General features: G+C 44.9%; 1 protein-coding gene across 4 annotated transcripts; it reads right to left on the minus strand.

The window, feature by feature from the left end:
• Positions 1–250: 250 nt before the first annotated feature.
• Positions 251–23289, minus strand: KPNA6 (karyopherin subunit alpha 6). Of its 4 annotated transcripts, none has more exons than XM_075773640.1 (14): positions 22997–23289; positions 10887–11020; positions 10029–10124; positions 9647–9746; positions 9258–9352; positions 8070–8201; positions 7756–7844; positions 6651–6750; positions 5500–5663; positions 4576–4654; positions 4329–4454; positions 3615–3742; positions 2943–3121; positions 251–1927 (listed from the first exon to the last, which is right to left on the minus strand). In XM_075773640.1, the coding sequence occupies exons 1-14, from the start codon at positions 22998–23000 to the stop codon at positions 1743–1745; spliced, it is 1611 nt and encodes a 536-aa protein (XP_075629755.1). In that variant the 5' UTR covers positions 23001–23289; the 3' UTR covers positions 251–1742. The 4 variants fall into 4 exon arrangements, with proteins under 4 accessions (XP_075629755.1, XP_075629753.1, XP_075629754.1 ...); XM_075773638.1 differs by having other exon boundaries at positions 10794–11020; positions 22997–23130; XM_075773639.1 differs by lacking the exon at positions 22997–23289 and adding an exon at positions 18342–19969.
• Between the last annotated feature and the right edge of the window lie 348 nt (positions 23290–23637).

A 23637-nucleotide genomic window follows, 5' to 3' on the forward strand; every position in this document is an offset into this window, starting at 1 on the left:
CCGCGGCGGGCTGCCCCGCGGACTACAGCTCCCGACATGCCTTGCGTGGCCTGGGAACTACAACTCCCGGCGTGCCCCGCGAACTACGGCGCCCAGCGTGCCCTGCGCCACCTCCCGGCGTGCCCCGCGCAGCCCGGCCCGGGGACGCTCCGCGCCTGAAGCGCCGGGGAGCCGAGTCCCGGCAGAGCCGCTCTCCCGGCCCCCGCCCCGGGAGCAGAAGGTGCACGCAGCCAGAGTCTCCACAGCCCAGTCAACTGCACAGATGGAGTTTATTCGTTTCACAATAAAGGACTCATCACAGCGGAGCTTTGGCTCCTCAGCCCCGGGCAGGCCTCAGCGGCTGGCACACACCGGCGGCCAGCTCTCCCCCCGCAGCCCAGAAGCGCGTTTGTTCTCCACAGCCTCGTGCGTTCTCTTGTGGCGAATGAAATCTTGGCTAAGTAACTCAAAGGTGGCAGAGGAGGTTAAGACAGCTCTATGTTCGCTTATACAGTACGTGAGTAAACAGAGGAAAAGAAGCAGGACAACCAGTGAGTGAGCTGGGGCCGTCGTTTCCAGGTGTGCCTGCCTCACAGTGCTCTATTTACATAAGTTACAGAAATTTCATATATATTTTTCTCTGAAGCCCAATTAGACAAATATCTACCTATATATAATATAAAAAATACAGAGATTTGACTTTTTTTTTTTTAAGTAAAATGTACATGATCCAACTGTGAGCAGGAGGTAAACCTGAAAACTCAGGCCTGTTGCTACTGAAGTTAACACCGCACACAACACATCCTCTTCCTCTGACCCATACAGTGATCCACCCCAACCCAAGTCAGAAAAAACCACAACCCAGAACTCAAAACATGTTCTCATGGAAAAAAAAAAAAAGTATTTCAAGTAAAGATGAAGATGGGTTTTCACCATTTCAACAGTTCTGTGACTTCAGTCAGTAGCAATGCAAACAAAGCCTGTGCAACGGCAGCTGTGCTTCCTGTTTCAAAAACCACCCAAGCATCCTGCCCTCTTCATAGTTACCATCTTTGGGGTCTTGTTGCTTTTTTTTTTCCTTGTAAATACCACTAGCAGTTCATCAAAAAACAAAACCAAAAATCTAGACAAAGGGAAGAAGCCTTCCCCCCAGAAAAAAAAAATAATAATCTTCCCAGGAGTGGGAGAACTTCCCATTTCTCTGTCCATTTACAGTATATTTCAGGGGAACTTGGCCCAGGTTCAACAGGACTGTCCGCTGAAGGAGGGTTGCAGAAAGGCCAGGGCTAAACTTTGCTCTTGGCAAATTAGAGTCTTTAATAAAGAGTAACATGTGCAAAAAAATTAAATAGCTCAACCCAGGTTTCCAGAATTATTGTTGTCAGAATGCTTACTTTCTATTTGTGTTCTTACCCAACCCAATGCTGAAATCTCAATTAAGTACCCGAGGTAAGAAGTGACATTTGGGAGAGATCACCACAAAGAAAAAAAAAAACCAAGAGGTGCAATCTGTTACCTCAGTGTCCTTCCTCCACCCAGATGCCTGCTTTAAAGACATGTATGCAGCAGCAAAAAGAAAAAAGTGTAAGAGTATCCCCTTCTTTCCACGAGGACAAAGCACTGTTTCTAGTTGTTTGAAGAATTGTTTCCTAACAGGTGGAGTGGGTGTTCAGCCTTCCATTCGCAAGAAGGGGACGGGACAATCAGCTGCTCCCAGTTGTTTTCCAGCAAGTTTGTGGTGTTCTTTTCCGTCCCCGGACACATTATAGCTGGAAACCTTCCATGGGGGCTTCAGGTTGCTGGAAGATGAATTGCTGCTGGTTCTCATCTACCTGGGGAGCTAAACTGGAGTCATCTTCTACTCCAAAGTAGTGCTCAATCAGGTCAAAGGCCTTCTGGTAGATCTCTTGGTTCTCATGGCTTTGTAGGAACTCTATCTTATCCAAACCTTGGAGGAAAAAAGAATGGAATGCAATGAAACAAGGAGATCCTGATACTTACACCATCCCACATCCATCCTCCACCCTTGCCCCTATCCACTGCAAGACCTTTGTCTGTGGTAAATTTGCATTTTGCGAGCAGCACTGACATCTAAAACTAACCATTCCAGAGCTGCTTGCACATTTCATCTGTATCAGGCAGCACTAATGTCTTTTCAATAGTAGGTTTAGCTGACACAGCCAAAGTGGATGTGCTCCCAGCTCTCTGCTGGAGACTAAACCAGATTTCAGTGAGATTAAAACAGCTGGCTGCAAACACTTTGGTAGTTGCAGGGAATAGGGAGGGGAAGGAAGCAGGGCCTGTCCCAGTAGCCTCCAGCAGAAGGGCAGCAACAGGTTTAGCTGTCCTAATTAAATCCACTGCTGAACAGAAAGCATCAAGCACGATATACTCTCAAGAATTTCAAGAATTATTCTTACTGGGAGAATCAGGACATGCAGCATAACAGTCAGTGAAAGGGCAAGTCAGACACTGGCAGCACACAAGGAGTTTCAGACCAAAATAGAAACTGCTCCTCAAAGCATCGAGAGCAGGACAAAAACATCCACCAAATTAAGTCACTCCAGGGAAAATCCAGGTCTCTCTGGATTTCCACTGTACATCTACAGCATACAACTGGGCACCGTTAGCACAATCAGACCCAGAAGTGTCACTTCTTACTTAGCTGAGCTTATTTCCGATTAATACTCCCAAATGATGGGAGCCACGATTATCAGCTTGGCCTCCAGCTCTAGGAAGCTTGGATCAGAAGTACGATGGGTTTTACTTACAAGCATTTTGTCCTGTGCCCAATCCTAAGAGTCTAAAAGCAGACTATTGGAATAAATATCAGCTAGTTTGGAATATACTAAATCCTTTAATAGAGCAGAAAAGCAACCAACAAAACTAGCAGACACCTTTCAATGCATCTTGTGGTGTTCAGAATCAATAGCACCACCAAGGGCACCACAGCCACAACCTACCATAGGCCTCCTCAATCAGGCTACAGTACGGGTTGATGCCTGTCCCACTCTGGTTGGCTTCCTGCTCTCCAAGCCTCAGGATGTTCTCCAGGCCATTCAACGCCACCTGAACAATCTTGGAGTCCATGACAGTCAGCAGGTCACAAAGAGGCTTGATACAACCCAAGTTTACCAAGTATCTGAGGAGAGAGCACCAACAACATACACTCGCTGTTCAGCATCTAGCAAGCATCACCTTTGCTCGGTTAGAGCAAGGGAAATGAGTCAAATACAAAAAGTTACCTTAAATATATTTTTACTGTTTTGCAAGGTTAATTTTTATGGACTTATTTGCATTTGTATACACTCCCCCTCTTTTAAGAAACCTGCTAGCTCCCTTTGAAATCCAGCTGCTACTCAGATTAAGTCCCCACTGGACTTTAATCTGTCAAATTTGGACATTTAGCCTAGTCTAAGCTATCTAAGGGCAGGGAAGCAGTTTGGACTAGTTTATCCTTATTCAGAAGGAATTTATAACACAGTATATGATCCAGCTGTAGCTTCGCCTATGTCTCAGGTACTCTCTTAGAGGTTCTCCAAATTACTCCCTTGCTACTTGCCTTGCAGTCCCCATAAATACAAAGCTACCATGCATTTAGACAGATTTCCCCCAAGAGGAGCCGCAGGGAGTACCTGATCTGCTCAGGAGTTCCTCCTGACGTTGCATTTGTAATAGCCCATGCTGCCTCCTTCCTCGTGCGGAATTCGGCTTTCTGCAGGATTTCTATCAGTACCGGGAAAATGTTTGCATCTATGACTGCCTGAGGAGAAAGAGTCACAAGAAGTGTTTGAATTGGCAACGCAGTTTCTCAAAGGCTGTTAAGTACCTGAAAGAAACTTCTACTTCCATTTTCCAATGCAAAAGAGCTTTCCAAGCTATACCCTTCAGCAATTCCTCCATTTTATTCCTCAGCCAAATCTTATTAACATAAGATTCAATTCCATAACTAGCACAGTAGACAATCCCTATTATTGCATCAATACCATAGGAATGCTTTCATCACTTAACTGCCTCTGTATGTAGGTCATTAAAAGGATAATTAAAACTCAACAAGCTCCAGCTTTTCAAAGGGGTATCTCTAATTGAGCATGGAGAAATAGGGGCTGTATCTCCTCTTATTCCAACAATCCAACCTGTGGGACTCATTTCAGCCTAGTATTTGTTGGTACAATTAACAAGCTTTTTTTTAACTCTCATTTGGTAGATGGCTGGGAGCAGCAAATTACTGCAGAGTAAGAGATGTGAACAAAACCAGCCTCTGAGTGTCAGACAAGAAAAAAGTTGCAGATTCTTAATGCAGAGCTTGGAATCTAGGATCATTACAGGTGGGCTGGAGAAAACTGTACCTGTATTTGTGCTCTGTTTCCTGCTGTGATGTTAGATATGGTCCAGCAGGCTTCTTTCCTGATTGACTCCTTGGGACTACTTAATAAGTGAAGGAGACAAGGCAAGGCTGAACAGTTCAGAATCACCTTTTGGGAAAGAAAGCAGAAGTCAGCTCACCAGTATCAGAATTAAGTATTTTCTATTTTCACACCGTGAATATGCTATACAGGCACTGCATTTCCCTGCAAGACAGTTGTTTCCCCTCACCTGGGTCTGGATGTCATCCCCTGTCACAATATTGCCAACTGCTCGCAAAGCTGGGGAGGCCACTTTGTAGTCATTGTGCCTGCAGGAAAAATGGTGCAAGGACAAACCCAAATCTATCAGATCATGTGCATTTGGATGTTCAGAAGATTCTCTCTGGTATTTCATCTGCATTATTTACTCAGAATTCCATCCCCTAGCACACAGAAACATACAGTAAGTTGACCATATTGCCCCTGGATAAGCAGAGACTGAAGACAAACTTGCAATTCAGACGTGTTTTCATCCTTAATGTACTGACTCCATCATCTTCAGTTTAATTACAGACCTCACCTTCATCACCTTGCTGAACAAAGATGTCGTTAACCCAATGAACACCCAGAATTTTTCAGGATAGTTTTGGAAGCAAGTATCTTGCAGTTCTACCAATTCTGCAGATGTTAGAGCCCCATTCAAACCACAGCCAGCAAACATTTTTGTCCAAATTTCCATACAGATGTCAAAGAAACAAAGCCAGGCTAACTTTTGCTAAACACTATTCTTGCCATCTTTGATCTGCCTAGTAACCAGGCTTCCGTAAGCGTATTTGAAGTTTGAGAGCACAAGACACTCTGCAGTCCTCTCTCCTTTCACAGACCAGAAGCATCAGTCCAATCTCTAATTAAGTTCTTCCTAGCATACAGTATTAGTAACATTACTGCACTAGAACATACTCAGCCTCTCAGAAAGAAAAGCCAGTAAACTACAGCTCTCAACCTGCTTCAGACCCTCCTACACAACTGCTCCAAAGTCAGCTAAGTGCCCATTACCTGGATCCTGTGCCCACAAGAGGTGGAAAGAGCGCTCTGATGGGTTTTGATACAAACTCATGCTCAGTCACACGCTTCCCAGTCTGACTGGGCTGAAGCAGCAAGACAAGACACTTACATTAAGAGCTCCACCAGTCGCCGACACACTCCCGAGTCAATAACTGCTTGAATTTTCTCATTGGGGCCATCTGATAAGTAGGAAAGAGCCCAGCATGCGTCTGCCAGCAAGTCGGAGTCACTGTTGAATAATAACCGGGACAACACTGGCAGGCAGGGAGATACCTACAACAACAGCCACCGCCCCAGAAGGTTAGTCACGTTCTGTCAAGGACCACCACATTTGCATGCAAGCACCATGTGGCTACACTGACTGGCAAGATAACACGTCTTGAATGTCCACTGTTTCCTTCCCTAAAGTCAGCACCTTCCCTTGCTGGTTCACATACCTCATAATCAGTGTCTAAAGTTCTCAACAGCTTTCTTGCTAAACTAAAATTACATCCCTTCCTCTTGGAGCAAGTCTAGACTCCTGAGACAAGTGCTACTGTGCATGCTACCATTTGGAAGCTCCTTACATTTCTTATGTAAGAGCACTGCTCCATTTCTTACTCTTAATAACCCTAAATAGCTCAGTATTCAGAGCAGCAACCATCAACAGTTACACCTCTGAGTACTTCAATCATTTCTAAAAGGTTTTATATTTACACTCAGTTCAGATTTCATCCCTCACCACAGGCTTCCCAGCTTTAAGAAGCGAGCTTTCATTTAAAAAAAAAAAAAAGAATCACATTGATCTTCAATAGTTTTTGTTCTACCAAAGAAGGATGAGACATCCGAAGGGCCAGCAGAACTTTTGTTAGTGCCAGTAGCACACCAGGAAAGGGAAAGACAACAGCTACCACAGCTCCCACGTAGATATGGGAGTCCTGTTTTGTAGCATTTAAATGTCTCGGAATCAAGTTTTTAGTCACAATTTGAGTGAAGTCTCAAACTTCGAGTTCATAACAAAAAAGTTCAGAGAACCCTGGGCTTGCCCCTTGAGGGGTCCAGCTGATGGGCTGCCAACAGAGCCAGGCAGAAAGGTTGGCAGAAAACTAAACAAGCACTCAAACATCTGCTGAGGAGCAAGATCAACCTCAGCAGGAAGAACCTCACCCTGTTCCCTCTCGGAATGACTTACAGAGGTCCAACAGCCAAAATCAATTTAGACAAACATCTTAACTAGGTGTCTCCCCATCACCTGTCTGCCAAGAAGGCTTTTATTCTCACCTTATCAAATTCAGGTGGTGGACTCTTTCCTCTGCACAAGTTTGACAAGGCCCAGACAGCATTTCGTGTCATTGTCAACCTGGTGGACTTCGTAAGGAGCCTAAAGAGACAATTACCATGAATTATAATCCTTGATGTGGAAGCCAGAAAGGGAATCAAAAGAAGGAAAACTAGTATAGTTTTAAGGAAGTCAAACCACTATTCCACTTGCTGTAGCTCAAGCCATGCTGTTTGTCACCTGAGCCTCTCAATAAGCAAGAAGAGGAGTGACATGCAACTACTTCTCAGGATAAATAGCTATTTTTCCTAACATCGTCAAGTGCCATGCGTCAGGAAGGCAAGTTCCACATTAGATAAGTGCAGAAGGAAGGGTAAGTTCCAAGTTCAAATTCAGCCCAGGCAGACACTCGTACCCCTCTCTGAGGTCAGACACTGGAGAGGAGCTGATACAAATTGCTGCCTCTCAACTCCGAGGACAGTGAAGCCCTCAGCCACCCATGACTGCAGACAAGTGACTGACAGAAGTAGCAGTATAACAATCCAAGTCACTTGTGACAAAGCATCCGTTTGCCAAGGACAGGATAAAGTAAAGATTAATTCTTTCCAGAGCAGTGGACAGCACTTGAGAGCACACTCCTGACAAACACATCTTCTGACTATGGTGGGTCTGCACCACAAAAGAGCTGCAGAGGCAAGGTGGCATGTAGAGACCTGCTCCCTTTCCTAATTCCTAGAGGAGCCCACTCAGACAAGCACCTGAAATCCACAGCATAAGCACAAAGAGCATCTGGAGGGACACACAGTGAACGAGCAAGCCCTGTAACTTCAGGAAGACAAGTGCACTGCAACAGCACCTGCTTCAACAGCACCTGCTTCAGATTCAGAGCGGTGTAAAGTTTTGTGAGAAGGCATGTTGTCTACCAAGTCCCGCTCTCTTTATCAAATACTTGTCTGAACTGCCAGTTTTATTGGTACCAATGGTTTGATTCCCAGTGAATATTACCACACATTGCTGGGGAAATCTATTCACCCAGCTCAAACGTTGCTCTGCTATAGCACAATGGGACTTCAAGAACTGTATTGGCAAGTATTCATGGCTACTCACATTAATAAGGGAGGAAGAATAGCGCAGTTAAGGACATAATCTCTACACACAGAGCTGTCTCCAGCAATGTTCCCCAATGCCCAGACAGCCTGAAAGGAAACAGCAACAGTTTTAGCATTCACACGGTTTCTGAACAGAGGAAGAAGAGAGTAGTGTGCTAAGAAAGGATTTTCCCCATAATTCCAGGCAAACAATACTTCAATTTGTGGTCTGAAGCCAGTTGTTAGACACTGGTCACTCATTTTAAACACTGCATTTTATTCATGTGCAACCCACTGTGGTTCTCTCCCTAACCCCAAAGAAGTGAACCTTACCTGTTCCTGAACATCCTCAAAGTCAGAGTTTAATAGCTCTATAAATATAGGAACTGCCCCAGCCTCAATTACTATTTTTGTTTGTTGGGAAGTTCCTGATGCAATATTCGTCAGTGCCCACGCTGCTTCAAACTGAAACAAGCAAATAAATGAGAAAAGCATGAATCAAATAATCCAGATTTAGCAAAATATTTGCCATTAAACTTTGGCTATAGTTCTTTCAACTACTGCAAAAGGGTGGTGAGAGAAAGAAAGCATATCACAACAGAACAACTCAATACTCAAAGGATTTTATTTTCTCGATCAATAAAAAAGCCACATCTGCTAAATGCCTTCTCAGAGGCTACAGCTTCTCAAAGGATTAGTAAGCGAAGACATCGCTGTCAGTCACACCACATCACTTCACCGATACAACTATTTTCCAGCAAGAAAAGTGAAGATGTAGTGTGTAAATACATGTGGAGTAGAAAGTTTTCTATATCTAGTGCAGACTGGCAAGTTCTAGCCCACCCTCTCATCTGGCTATCACAAAGACGCCCTGAGTTCAAGTGAAGCTGAGCAGTGAGTTCCCTGCTTTAGACACTCATTCTTTGGTTTAAAACCAGATTTCCATTCAGTAGTTCTTGCAAGTAAGCCCTTATGATACATGGCCTTGGGCCAGAGGGCAAGAAGAAAGATTAAGGCAGTCATCAACTCCGATCCAATTCCATGTATGGAAGCATCTTTAACCCCTACAAAGTAACTATAGGTATTACCAAGCAGGAAGGAATCTCAAGAAGCCATCTAGTCCATCCCTCTGCCCCACAGCAGGATCAGCACCACCTAAGCCATTTCTAACAGACTCTTAGCCTGTACTTAAAGCTCCAATAATGGAGGCTTTTCTACACATTTATACCATGGCTCCCCTAGCTCCCAGCAGAAAATGAAACACAGGAAGGCTGAATTTTCTTCCCCTGCAGCTGGACTATGTTTTTGCCAGCATTCTTCCAAAAATTTAGTTTAGAGCTACTTATTTCCTTTTTCTGCCCAAGCATTACAGGGTATCTTTTTCTTCTCCTATACATCATATAATCTGCATCTTTTGGGTTCAAGACATCACTTGTCCCTGATAACACCTGTGGTTCAAGTTAATACACTGTGAAGGCTGAACAGCTACATGCCATGAAGAATTCAAACACAATCTTTTACCTGTAGCGTGCAATTTTCACTTCTTTTCAGGAATTCCACAAATCTGTCCACCACTCCCTGAGTGTTTATCACTTCATCTATTGGAGGATTTGGCTCTGAAATAGCAAGGCAGTGTCAAAACAGTACCTAGGTCAACCCAGGGGAATAACAAGCATGAACTATTACTGAATTGATTGATCTCAAGCTGTACTGCACTTGGCAGGCCAGCTCTCCAGAATCACTTTCTGTACAACTGTAATCAATAAATTAGATTAAGTTTCTAGATTATAACTTACTTTCCCCCAGCTCAGAACTGCTAAGCTGCTGTATAGCAATACACATGCACAAATGCTTGCAAAAGAAAGGCTATGTCAGATCCCATGGCAAGGGATAAGGTGAGTTATTTTTACCTTTGGAAAGTAACTTCCTGAATTTCTGAGTGGTTGCTAGCTGTAGGTCAGGGTCATCTGAGAAAAGCATCTCTACCATCTCTCTTGTGATCACCCCCTCCTGAAAAGAGACACAGGAGACAGAACAACAGTTTCATTTCCTGCTAAGGTTAAGGTACCACAGTCACAACAGCCTACCTGGATTACTGGCTAAGCACAAAATTGTAAGATTCACAACTTTAGATTACAGCACACTTTACTTCCTGGCAGACTTTCCCAGTTCACTGTAGTAATATTTGCAACCTTCTCAAAAGTGGGAAAACAAACATTGATGTTTGTCACTTCTATGCAGTCCACAGCATTAAACCTGAAGGCACAGTTGCAAGAAGGAAAGGCACCTTACCCCACATGTCGTGGAACTAACATAGGAATCCACAAGGAGACTATCAAACATGGAGGCATCTTCATTGATCAACTCCACATTTCTTCTTTTGAAGAGCTGGAAGAAAACAAAAATGCAGGAGTCATTATTAGAAAGCAATGATGAACAGTCTTCATAACTAGACATTCTTGTTCCTCAAACAAGATACCATCAACTAGACTAAACACAACTTGAATGGAAAAGTAGTCATTAATAACAGCTCTGCACTCTGAGGACTAGTTTGGCATACAAACCCCAATAATAAAACATGCTAAGTCTTGCCCTCAGATATGCAAATGCCCAAGCCGCTGAGACATTGGTACAGGCAAGTGCAGAATTTTCCCTAACTTGTTAGGGAAACTGGGGAGAAGGCAGCTTGTAGATGACGCACTAATAGAGCAAACATTTCATCTGAGCCATGTACATCACCTGGGAATCACCTCTTACTTTCCTAGACCTCCAAGCCAAAAAAAAAAAAGAGACAGCTCAGAGTTAAGAAATATGTACAGCCCAAACTTTCACTCACCCTTCCTGCTTCTTGAGCAAATAACCCCATTCACCGATTAACAAAAAAAATTTTAAAAAACCACCTTAAAAACAAGGATCTGTGAACAAAAACCTCCAGTACCCCAAGGACAAAGTGCTTGGAGAGCTCTTGATGTGAGCTACTCTGTACTTGGTACAAAGAAAAAGAGAAAAGTAAGATCCCAGTTAGAACAGGAAAAAATAAAAGGACTGCCAACGAACCTTAATGCACAGATCCTTGAAGATTCCAGTTTGGCAGCAGCACAATCCTGGTTGTGTTAAGGCTGTACACAAGCTAGTCAAGATGACAGTTACCTGTTGCTCTCGTTTCTGTTTGCGCAGTTGAATTCCTTCCTCTTCTCTTCTCCGACGCATTTCCTCGGGATTTAGGGCTTTGTTCTTGTAACTCTTCATTCGATAGTTATCCTTTGCAGGACTCGCCATGGTTTCTGTGAAGAGGAAAAGATATCTGCCTCAGATTTCTTGTCACTCTCTGCCCCGTTACCCACATGTCCTTTCTTACAAGGAAGTCTGTGCACATGGAATACCCAGATTAAACACACTTATTTGCAAGAGCTGGTCTCAAGCACTAAAATAGAAGCTTCAAGTTAGAATGTGGTCCTAACCTTAGTTCATGAGATAGGCTGTTATGGCAAGAGTGTTACAAAGTTTCTAGGAAGCATAAGAGAAGATTTACTGTTCTGAAAGGAACCTGGACCCAACTCCACAATATCGAGCACATTACCTACGTGAAAGGCTTCTACTCAAACAGCTTCACTGTCCTCAGGAGGTGCATAACTAAATTTTACTTTGGTTTTCAGCAGAAATTATTTCCCTTGTATTATCATGACATAAATCACACTTTGATTTTTTTTTTTGCTCCCCCCAGATCAGGAGATACACTGTGTATGGCAAAAATACAACAGAACTCACAGTAAACTGAGGCCTTGATTTTAGAACAATAAAAAAACCCTTGCAAAAAGCAGTACATAGCGTATAGGCCATGTTCGTCCTCCCAGGTTACTGCAAGTGTTCAGTACCTGACCTACTTATTTTGCTGCTTCATATCTGACTAATGCAGTACTTCAAACTTGATTACTTGTGTATTTGCCTCCTTGTCAGGGAAGTGACACTCCACTATTTGGCACAGTTAGAGACCTCCAGGGCCAAGCAGTAACCCGAGCACAGAAGGATATCAATCCCTCACCTGCAATCCACTGCTTTGCCTGTGTCAACTCCTTCTTACATCTTTCCAAACTCTCCCTTTCTCCTATTTATGATACAGATTATTTGCGTAACATCTCGGCCTTCCTCAGGACGGGAAGGAAGCAATCATGATACACAGCACCAGAGTGCCGATTAAGCCTGAGACCAACTTACTCCTCTCCAGGACTATGCTGGACATCGATATCTCTGTTTTCTTCCAACTGCTATGGTCAGGTAGAAGAAGTGTCCTGTGAAAGTTTGCAGTGTTATCTCCTTACCCCTCCTCTTTCAAACTTTAAGTGCTCCTCAGCCACGCTGCTTACAGAAAGTTTCTGTCCGACTTATCAACTGCCTCCAGCCATTCTGGAGCCCTTCCAAGATCAGCTGGAGAAGTTTCAGACCTTACTGCCCTCCTACTAGGAAAGCCCACAGCCAAGCCCAGAAAAGACACGTACAATGTACAAATATCCAACATTTCATTCCTATGGAAAGAAAACAACTGGAAGAATTCATATTTTAACAGGAGAGGAAACAAAATGCTTTCAGTTCTATAATTTCCCAAAAATAGCGAAAGAGACACCGAGCACTGTGAGAGTCAGACTCCATTTCACAGCACCTGCTTTCTGAGAGGGTATTCTCTTCCCTAGCCAAAACATCAAGAGGACATTCTTCTGAAAGGCAACAGATAAAGAAAAAGCCCACCAAAACCCAAGTTCCTCTGGTTGTTTACACTGCAATAGAGATGTGTGTCCCTGGCAAAGAGCCCCGACCCCATGCTCTCCAGAGTTGTGAAACAGTTGTGAAGCTCAGCAACCGACAACTGCACCCACAGACAACACCACGCTCGAGGAGATGCAGCGCAACGGGTTGCAAGTTCATGGGCACCTCTGAAGCTAAAAAGAAACCACCGAGCACAACTCTCCAGCAGTATTCCAGTGCTATTCCAGTTACTTTTTCAGTAACTTGCTTAGGGCATAGTAAATGGCCAGAAGTTACAAGAAAAGGGGATTACGTCATGCTGAGCACCACTAAGGAAAAGGCATACCACCTCAAAACTGATTGTAGGGTCGAAGCAATCAAGTTACAGTCGGTCTTGTAAGATCTTGAGCCTTGACTTCTTACAGAAGTTTACCTTTAGTCCCTTTCCTCAGTACCCCATTTTATAAGGTCTGTCCTCATAAAACCAAGGCACTTACACCACACTCAACACAGTAGTGGGACTATACCTTGCTGACAGCCTCAGTGTGAACCATTAATATTTTCCCCGACTTCATTTCTCACAAGATGGAAGTTTAGAGGAATAGCTGGCCTGTTTCTAAAGGTATTTGACAGCACTTTCCTCATTCTAAAAGACCATTTACATGGCAAAGAAAAGCAGGGATTGCAGATCACAGGAACTATGCAATTGCTCTCACTTGCCCGTCCCTCTTCCAGCAGCACTGTACACCAAGAATGGAGGAAAGAATTTTATTATTATTATTAACTCAAAAGCAGCTAATTCAGAAGATAGAAGACTTTAAAAGAATCTACAGGCTTTAGGGCTTTACACCTGATCACACAGTAGCAAGGTGTATCATTTACATATAGATTTTACTTCAGGAAATGTATTTAACTACCACTGTTTTGTCAGTGTATTCATATTACTACTCAACGCTAACGGCTGATACAGCCGCACGAAAGAATAAGAGTTGCTGGATTAATTCTGAAGATTACAACAGAATCCCTAACAAAGACAAATTTGTTACCTCCCTTTGGAAGGCAAAGGCTCCAATTAAAAGGTAGTTTTCAAGAACACGAGGAAGAAAAAGCGATTAAGTGACTTAACAGTATACACAGGATTACCAGCCAGTTAGTCATACACATAGCTAAGTGACATGACAGTTCAGCTGCCTCCCAACTTGCACAACCCCACTCAGCTGGGCACACCCTGGGCCCTGCTCCGGGTGTCCAGCAAACAGCCAGAGACACTCGGCCATGCTGCGAGGTCTCAGAGCACAGCCAGCACACCCAGCATCTTGTAGTTTAAGGCTTTGTATTTCCAGAGCATCAACAACACCGTTACACTGCAGGAAAACTCCAGAGATACAACTGCCCCTGAAGAGTGATTTTTTTTTCACATCAGCTGTATAACAGCATGCCACTGTTCAACAGTCTCTCTGGCACTTGATTTTCTATTTTCTTTTGCACACATTTATCTCTTCAGATTATTTCCATTGACTTTTTCCAGTCCATCACCTATGTCAATACTTTAATGACATTAGAATGCTAATTTGTTACATTACACTCCATTTCCATGGCAATGGATGAATACCACAAATGCAGGATTATGACTTCACTGTGAGCTCAGCAGATGCTGTAGGCACTACAGACTGCAGCAAGCCCAAACACATGAAACAAAACAGACAGGGGGATGCCAGGCACGTTCAAATTCTTTACTTGTAGTGTTTCAGTGCAAAACATGTAGCTCATTCAGTACATCTGCAAGTCAGGCTTTGTCATTAACTATTAACTCAAATTCTATCAGTGTGAATACCCGCAAAACAATCCCATTAAATCAGACTATCAGAGTATCCCGGACTGTCAAATTAGGGAAAGTAATCATCTGCTCACAGATGAGTGATGCACAGAAGATACTCAAGTCACAGATTTTCACTTTGCATCTTAACATTGTTGGTCTGAGAAGATTTGCTTTTACAGAAAGGCTCTCGACTGTAAAGTGGCAAGGGCAACTTTACTAGAGCAAGTTTCTTTAACGGCTCAAAAGTTTTAGCTACTGCATTTAGGCAGTCACCTTAACCTCTACAAAATGCTGTCCTACCAGGACAGCACCTCTCCTAGGAAAGGTTTTTCCTTCTCTAAGAACCAGCTAAGCCCTGCTTTAAGTGAAGATAGTATCAGCTCACACCCTAGAATTACAAAATTGTTCTGATGTTGTTCCAGCCAGAACTCCAGGGCTCCAAACTTACCTGCAGCTCTACAAGGAAGCTGGGCAATAAGGCTTTTTCCTTCTATACCACAGCAGCTCACCCGGAGCAATTTGTGCAGCCTGCAGCTGCTTCGGGTAACCCTTTTTTCCCCCCCCGAGACCACACCAAACAGACTGCACACCAGATAAACTGTTCTGGCAGCGTCTGCAGCCTGCTCACCACTTATCTCTCCCCAGAAGCCACCCCCTCGACCGTCCTCCTGGCATGCCAGGTACCGGTACCCATACACCTGATGGGGAAAGGCTGGTGGCACCCAAACACAGGTGCCTGGGGCACAGTGCTGCGAGCCCATCTAACAACTTGCTGAAGAAAGAGGATAAGCTTACTGCACATCTTCCAAATATCTCAGTACATGGCAGTGCAAGACGGATAGGCAGGCATTTGGATAGTACGGCCAGCCACCAGAGTCACAGCATCATCCCTTCACAACAGGCATAAAACCGTATTTTCACCCCCAGAGCTGCTCAGCCAACAAGCTAAGCTCAACCCTGTCCGCAGAAGTACGCCTGTGTGGGAGCAGGACTGTTCGGCAAGGGCCAGAGCTTGCCCTGTTCTACCAGAATAATCAGCACAGCATGAATATGTTGTTAGAAAAGTAAGTAAAACAAGAAGAATTAGGACAGAATTAGAATGAGGCACCTCCTCCACCAGTGGAAACAGTAACATAGCTTTTCCAAAAACAGCAAAAGCCAGTTCAGCTACTTATGTTTCAGGCCCTTGCCTGAAACAAACTTCATTCCTACCACCCTAGCCTCCTGCTGCAAGAGACAGCCTAGTTTTCTAGGAACCTGGTTTCCTCCGAGTTCAGCATTCCTCGCATTACCCTGGAAAAGCACAATCTCTACCTTTTCCTTTTTCACTGGCCAGTTAGAACCGACTACTGGAAGGCCCTCTGAAGTGCCCAAGTTTCCTCAGCAGTGTGTTGCCATTCTTGTGTGCATCACCTCAACCTCTTCAGTCTGATTCACCTCCCCTAGGGCAGAATTAAAAACTGCCGAGGTAAAAGCTTGTACTGAGTGTTAAAAAACTGAGTCTGCAGAGCTTTCAACCCATCTCTTCCCAACACCTCTGCAAACCAGACAGTTACACAAATCTACAAGAGTTTTAACACTGTTTCCAAATATGAAGAGCAGTTGAGGATCCGCTATTTACACCAAAACCTCACAGAGATCACTCAAGAAAACAATAAACTTAGACTTGCAAGACTGACTCCATTGAAAATAGTGTTCTGACTGAGCCTGGACAAAATATCACTTCTGTTCTAGGAATCCCCTGAGCTCACACAGTTCCCTAAGTCAGTGCCTTTTGTAGCCAAGTACTTCCCTGCATTAGTGAACTTTATTCACAGCAGCTCCACAGGGAAAAAAAAGTGACACTATTTGCATTTCAATACTTCTCCTATTGAGCATCCAAGCTCTGCACCTCCAATCAGATCTGCTAACTATTAGCCCCAAGATGCCAAATCAGACATTAATTTCAGTGCTAACATGACACATTAAATAGATCTAAGGATTATCAGCCTGAATATATAAAGATTTATTTCTATATCCTGAACACATAACAGCAGGTAACCCTGGCTCTGCAGGACAAATACTGAAATTCGTTTGTACATGTTTGATGACTTGCTTTAATAGAGCACAGCTATGGAAAGTTTTGTTCAGACACCTCAGTCACCAGGTAGAAGTAAGGCTGACTACAAAGCAAAACACTTGCTAGTCCTGGCTCAGAGGGACTCCTCTGTCCTGAGGAAAACACCAGCAACTGGAGGACTTGGCAGAAAGACCAAAAGGGAACACATACTAAGTGCCAGAAGCATTACCTTTTAATTCTTAGCTACACAGTGGCTACACAGGGTGATGTGCCCAAGGGAAGTCTTTAACTCCAGTTTAGTGAGAGCAGATGAAGCCAATACCCAACTAGATACAAACAAGGACTGAGACTCAAAAAGAAACATGAGTTTAGATACATCTCCATCATCCTGAGCCAGAGAGAGAGATAAGGCCAATATCAGACAAGTAACTGTGCTCACTGTTAACCAGGCATGAATAAGTTGCTGCAGTGATCTGCTAAGGTCATTTCAGAGCATGAAGCAATTAGTTGCCTTTCCAGGTCTGTATCAAACATACATATAAGCCCAATACCAACACACCTTTCAGGATTGCAAAGCATCAATGAGTTAAAACACATTTTTATAACCTCTTTTAGAAGACTGTTTTACATCCTCAAAATTCACACTATTAAAAGTCCACATGAAACAAATAGACTTCTCCATTATTGTTCCCTTGTCTCTCCAGAGAGAGAAGTGGCCTAAGCAGGATTTTAAATCCACTATGAGATCTTGCCACCTAGCATATAGCACATCTTTGACAGAAACATTAAAAAGTTCCATGCCAACAATTTCTGGAAGCTAACACCTTTGGAATCACATTATTAATAAAAATTGGTCCATTAAAACCAAAGCAAGGCTTTATTAAGCTAATAATACTGGGAATTACTTCAGGTGTTCTGTGAGCTGAGAATCCTCTTACAAGAGCTACAGGAGCAGTCAAACTTAGGGATGAAGCTCATATGAACAAGACCTTTTTCCTTGTGCAAAGGAACCCCCCCTCCCCGGGGATGGAAGGAATTTGGCTCCTGCACTAGGCTTTGTTGAAGAAAAAGATCCTCCAGTTGTCATGTAAACCAAGGAATTACTAGACGAGGTAGCCACACTCATCCTTATATACTGAATGATGAGATGGTATTTACCACTTAAAAGAAAGGAAAAACAGTGTCAAAGTTTGACTTTGCAGGCTCAGTGGAGCACTTAACCCTGAAAACATCTGTGTAAAAGCCAACAGCAGTTTAACCAGAAAACTAATTCCAGGGTCATTACTGCCACGCCAAGACTATAACGGTTTCTTACTGGATCAGAAATCCAACCGTGCTTCTTTCCAGATGACGCTCTTCCCATTTCTCTGCGTTACAGAAATTATTTGCTTCAAACATTTTTTCAGCTGCTGATTAAAGCCTCCAAGCTGAGTCACTGCAGGGGCTCACATGTCTAAATCAGGACTTGTGCTGCTGAGTCAGACCAAAGCGACAGAGCAGAGAAACAGTTACACCAACAGATCTGACAAGGCCTTTTTTAAGCCAAAACACCCTTTCACAAAGGTAATCTTCAAAAGGTATCTATTACAGTTCTGTGCTGGGCATAAGACACAGACCTAAGGCAAAGCCTGGCCAGGCAGGCAGACTGACAGCTGTGTGTTTGGAGTAGGAGAATTATACAAGTGGAAATGAATACACTTGATGAACTCCATCAGCACCGATCTGCCAATTAAGTGCCTGCTGGGTATATTTCAAAGCTGCCCAGCTCTGAGCAAGCACTGGGCCAGATGACCTCCAAAGGCCCCTTCCAACCCAAGTTTTCCTGCAATAGTATCAACTCAGTCAGTTACAATTAAATCTCCCTAAATTTGACAAGTAATAGCAAAACACAATCAATGAACTACTAAATTTCACATGACAAGCCTTGCTGGCTATATTCTTTGGGTTTATCCTACCTGGCAGAAAGTTTCTTTGTTTCATTAGTTACCTGAAAACCCAGAGGAACATTCCATCTCCTCCTGCCTCCCCACTGGCACAGGCTCCAAGCTAAATACATATTCCTACAGCATCACATCCTGCTGCAAGAAGTATCTACCAGCAGCACAGGAATGGTTACTGCTCTTTGCTGCCCTCGGTCTCCTCGTATTTTCTCAGACTGACCAAGCTGTTGGGAGATAGAAATAAACCACAAATTCATATAAGTCACCACCCCACTCAAGGAGGTTCAGACACTGAAGAGGAATTGGGATTCCTCTGCAGCAGTCACCAGGACAGTAGGCTGGTAGGTGTCTTTCTCTGCAGGATCCCTGTGTTCCATCCAGGATTAAAACACAGTTGAAATAAACTGATTTAGTAGCAGTAGACAGAGCAGTTTGGATCACACAAAGAAAATGAACCTTTAGAAGAACAAGCTAGCAGGGCTAAATCGGAGGTTTAAAACTCCAGTCATCTTCCCTGACAATGTTAAAGACTACATGTGATACTTAAGCTATCTCCAATTACAGTTACTGAGGCATTTCTTCAAAAAAATAAATCAAAGCATTTGTGATATTTTTGGCTCTGGGAAGGAGAGGCCTGTAAGAATATGCCAATCATCTTCTGAGGCTGCACACACAAGTCATAGTAGGCACTGGACATTAGGCTGACTACACATTACTGCTTCATGATCCCGCACTTCCCCAGAAGGCTTAATAGTTAACATTTGTAACTCAAAAACTTGCTATTTCTGTAGTCACCTACTCAATACAGCTCACAAGGACACACTGACAGTGAAACCCTGGAAACTTTATTCAGCATTTAAGTATGGCATGTCAGTTTTGAACATAACTTCTTATTGCTACCTCCTTCTTACAACTGAAAAGAAAATCTCTGGCCACTTCTACATTCATCCTCTCATTGATTCTTACTTTGTCAAACTATCACCAAAGCTGCTGCTTTAAGTGAACAAAAAACATTCAATACAATGACAACAAACCAGTGCCAGGCATTTCTGAAGTGTTTCAAAATCTAAAGCCTCTCTCTTGATATAGCCACATATATCAGCATTAATCACTGGTTTCCTTGTACATGTAAAGTGTCACTTTATAATTAGCAGTCCTTATGTGACTTTTGTTCCTTCTACCTCCCATTTGTGAAAGAATTCCTTAACTTTTAGAACAGAAACATTCTTCTGAAACTCAGACATGTAATGTATTTTACAGCACTCTACAGACATGTCTTCAATCAATTCTTAAGAGTTTAAGTGCTTGCTTTACAACACAGCATAAAGGTTCTTCCTAAGAGGATCCTCTTCTAGAAAAAGTATGTCCAGGACAACTTAATGATTTCAACTGAGACTATAGAAAGGGAAGCCTAAATAATCTGTACTAGTTAAATACTCATTATAACCAACTTAATTTGTATCCGAAAGTAGCTGAATTACTTGTACACAGTGTATAAAGAGACAGCTCTGAATTGCCACCAGAAATCAGCCAAGAACAGATTATTATATTGAACCTGTCACTTTGATAAGGAAGTTAAACAGTTGTGTTTACAGGAGAAGAACAACTACATAAGTCATGCCAAACAAGCAGCAGCTCAAGGCTTTTCCTCTACAGCCCTGGAATTACCCCAGCTGCTGTTAAACTCTGGAGAAGTGGCCAGGTTCTGCCATCCTGTTACTCATGCAGGTCTGGTTTGCATGTTTGCTCTGCTGCTTCCATGTTCTCACACAGGTTACTCGAGCATTTACTACAAATAAGCACACACAGGGTCAGTTAACTTTCAGAGCTGTCTTAAACTCAGCCTGCCACCATCCCCTGGCTGGGCGCTTCAGACACAGGACACGCTGTGCTAGTAAAACGCTTATCCATGCAGCTATTTGGCTGTCTGGTGCAGCAGCCACCATTGGCTCGCTCCCTTCTGGTTTAGCTACTAGGAGCCAGCGATGTGATAGCACTACTGGAATGTGCAACAGCTTCGCTGATGGTGCTGGCTGCGGAGGGGGAAGGGAAAAGCAAAAATTCTCTTTGGGGAAAATTAACAGTCCTACAGCATACTTGTCCTTGACGAGGGTCAGTCTGAGATTAGGGTTCCTTTTAGGCTATCTGTGCCCTGATGTAAAAAGAACCCACCTATTCCTCAGTCCAGTTCTCAATACACATTAGTTTCAACTCGACCTCCTCCTGATCTTTTCACCCCCAAAAGATCTGAGATTCAGGGGCTTTAAATCCTTTTCAACCTGATTTACATATTCCAAGACATTCAGATTTCCTTAAGAGTGGACTGATCAAGTCCAACAGTCTGTCACCTGGGCTCAGAGTCCTTTGTAACAGTTCTTAAAACAGGGATTAATTCTTTGACTAAGTCAACTCAAACTTGATCCACGATAGCTATAGGAGGTTAAAACCAACCAGCAATAGTCAGAGACAATTAGAGGGCTATAAAATTCCACAAAGCTCATCCGTCCCAACATGTGCTTTGCTCCAGAAACAAACAGTACTGTCTGATTTGCTAAGCAAATTTGAGTTTATCTGGACCTCGCTAGCACAATAGCTTAAAGCTGAAAGGCTGAAGGAATTAGTACTTTTCCTATTACAGTAGCTATTTCAATGATCAAGCTCCCCCTTACAAAGTTCATGTTTGCTCTCCTGAACACAAGCAAACAAAGCCAAATAGCCAAAGAACTGGTTAAATTCATCAACCACAAAAGTTTTATGAAGAATTGAGCATTACATACTGCTCCACAGGCTAAATAGCACTATAAAGGCATTTAGACCTGTCATTTGCATAGCAAACGAAGAATGAACTTATGAGCATTTCTAACTCCATGGGCAAGACCAATACCACTACTGCTTACAAACACCACAGCACCCTCAACCTGCACCATACAAGATGGGGTAACAAGGTTATGCTGCCACCTTTTAGTCCTATTAACCTAAAAAAACAAAAGAGCAGTCTTAGTTTATTTTTAAAGTTAAGAAAAAGTTACATTAGGATAAATCAAATGAGGGGAGTATTCAAGTCTTGCTGTCAGAAAATGCGTGCTTCAAACTCCAAGAGGAAACAGGGAGGCAGTTGTGGGGAGGGATGGGAAGCTCCTTTGCAGGAACGTCCCCAGCTCCAGATAACACAGGCAGTTTTCATTCACCAACAGGCCCAAGGACATTTTTCTACTCAAAGTTGCCAGTCAAGGTTTTACATCTCAAGCTATAAATTAAGTTTTCAAAGCTGTTCTGGCCTGGGAGGTGCTGCAGCCGTTGCATACACAGACTTGCGGCCACTAACTTTTCCTGGAACATCACAGCGGGGGTTTGAGGACAGCAGGAGAGTTTCTGACGAGATCATTTTGATCAAGCAGCATCCCACTCCAAAAGGCATTTTTTCTGAAGGCAAGTCTAGTTAAAAGACAATATCGCAGGTGAAAATTAATAAGACCTTAATCCTTACTTCCCAGAGGATCCTAACTCTGCTTTATAGAGAGCGTGCCTGCTACAGGCTTGGCTCTCCCATTCACCTCATCCTTTCAAACCCTGTCGTACTACCTGAAGCCTCAAGAAAGCGACACCTCTCCTCCCTGAGTAGGGAGCTTCAATTTCAGGCTACACCAAAAGGGACAAAGAGTCTGCTGTCATTAAAGTACTTTTTGAAGGACAATACTCAGTTAGGATTTATTTGTAGCTAACAGAGCAAGCTATCTGCTACCTCTCTAAACCTTTAAGTATATTTAGTGGTATTGGTTATAAACATGCAAACAAACTCCTCCACCACACTCCTTCCCTGCACGGTGTCAGGAGCATTTGCTTATATTGTCCACGGCGACATGCTGCAGAGGGACAGCCCCGGCAAGCTTATGTTGACACTCCTGCTCAAGTTTTCTTTTATAAAAGCTACAGTAGCCGAGGCCCCGCTGGGTTATTAAAACAGCAAACAGCATAGTAGGATCTCACTTGAGCTCGGTTCTAAGCTCTTACAAGCTTCAGAATTTAAATGAACGAAAGATCGGAGATCTGACAGCATGCCACAGGCACTCTGATGAAGCTTTAGTCGCAGCAGTTCCTTTCCACTACCACCACTGCCTTCTCAAGGCTTTTACCTTGGTGCCTGCGGCAGAACCGATCCCCAATACCCAAGAACCAGAATATTACCGCCTTGAATCGCCCCCGCTGCTCCCCTTCCTCCACCCGGAGCAGCCCAGAGATCGGGCTGCGGGTCACCAAGTCCCTGTTAGCGCTGCTCAGACGGCAAAGAAACCCCCAGCAACACCCCTGTCCAGCGGCCTGGCCGCTGGGCTGGGGCAGAACGGGGTCCCGGCCCCGGGAAACCCCTCAGCAAAAGGGCCCCCCGCCCGCCGCCGCCCCGAGCCCCGGCTCCGCTACCGGGCCGCAGACGGCGGGCTGCGCGGGGCCCTGCCCGGGGAAGGCCCCACCGTGCCGGCAGCGGGATGACTCAGCGGCGGCGGCCGGGCCCGCAGCCCCCCGCCCCGCCAGGCCGGCCCGCCGCCGCTGAGGGGAGGCGCCCGGAGCCCCGGGTGAGGGGCGCGGGCGGCACCAGGACAGGCTGCGGCCCCCTCCGCGACTGGCGGGGTGGCTTCTCCTCCCCTCCCCGCGCACCCTCCGCCCGCTGCCGGGGCGCCCCGGCCGGCGGGACCGCGCCCGCCCTCACCCATCGCGGCTCCTCAGGCGGCGGCTCCTGAGCTGCGGCGGCCACAATATGGCGGGCCCGGGGAGAGGGAGGGCGAGGGGAGCGGACGGCGGCCGGAACGGGACCAACCTCCCCCGCGCCGCGGGCGCCCCGCCCCTTAAAGCGCCAGGGGCGGAGCGGGGCGGAGCCGCTCTGGCCCGCGGGGCCCGCGGCGCTCTGGCGCCCCCAGCGGACGGAGGCGGCGGGGAGGCCCAGGGCTGGCCGTGGCGTCCCGTCCCTTGTGCCGCACGTCCCCGTGTGCCACCCTCACACCCCGGCCCTGGTGTCCCACCCTTCGTGTGCCACCCTCACACCCCGGCCCTGGTGTCCCACCCTTCGTGTGCCACCCTCACACCCCGGCCCTGGTGTCCCACCCTTCGTGTCCCACCCCTCACACTCCGTCCCCTCGTGTCCTGCCCCTCATGTCCCCTCCCCTCACACCCCGTCCCCTCGTGTCCCCTCTCACCCCACGACCCTCCATGGCTGACGCACCACGCGCAGGTTTTGAGCACAGAAACGCTCTAAGATGTCTTTTTATTATAAAGTTCGTCACCGATTGGTGTCCTCGGCAGCTCGGCAGCTCCGGGGCTGGCTGCGGCCGCCAGATGCGTGGCACCGGCGCG

The sequence above is a fragment of the Balearica regulorum genome, chromosome 22 (genome assembly GCF_011004875.1).
Source record: "Balearica regulorum gibbericeps isolate bBalReg1 chromosome 22, bBalReg1.pri, whole genome shotgun sequence".
NCBI classification, from domain to species: domain Eukaryota; kingdom Metazoa; phylum Chordata; class Aves; order Gruiformes; family Gruidae; genus Balearica; species Balearica regulorum.

Coding starts and splice junctions, on each gene's coding strand:
- KPNA6 (XM_075773636.1), bottom strand. CDS start 18,366: ATGGAATGTTCCTCTGGGTTTTCAG. Junction 9,747..10,028: donor TTAGTTCCACGACATGTGGG/GTAAGGTGCCTT, acceptor GTCTCTTTTCAG/GAGGGGGTGATCACAAGAGA. Junction 4,655..5,499: donor CGACTGGTGGAGCTCTTAAT/GTAAGTGTCTTG, acceptor TTTTTCCTGCAG/GCACAATGACTACAAAGTGG.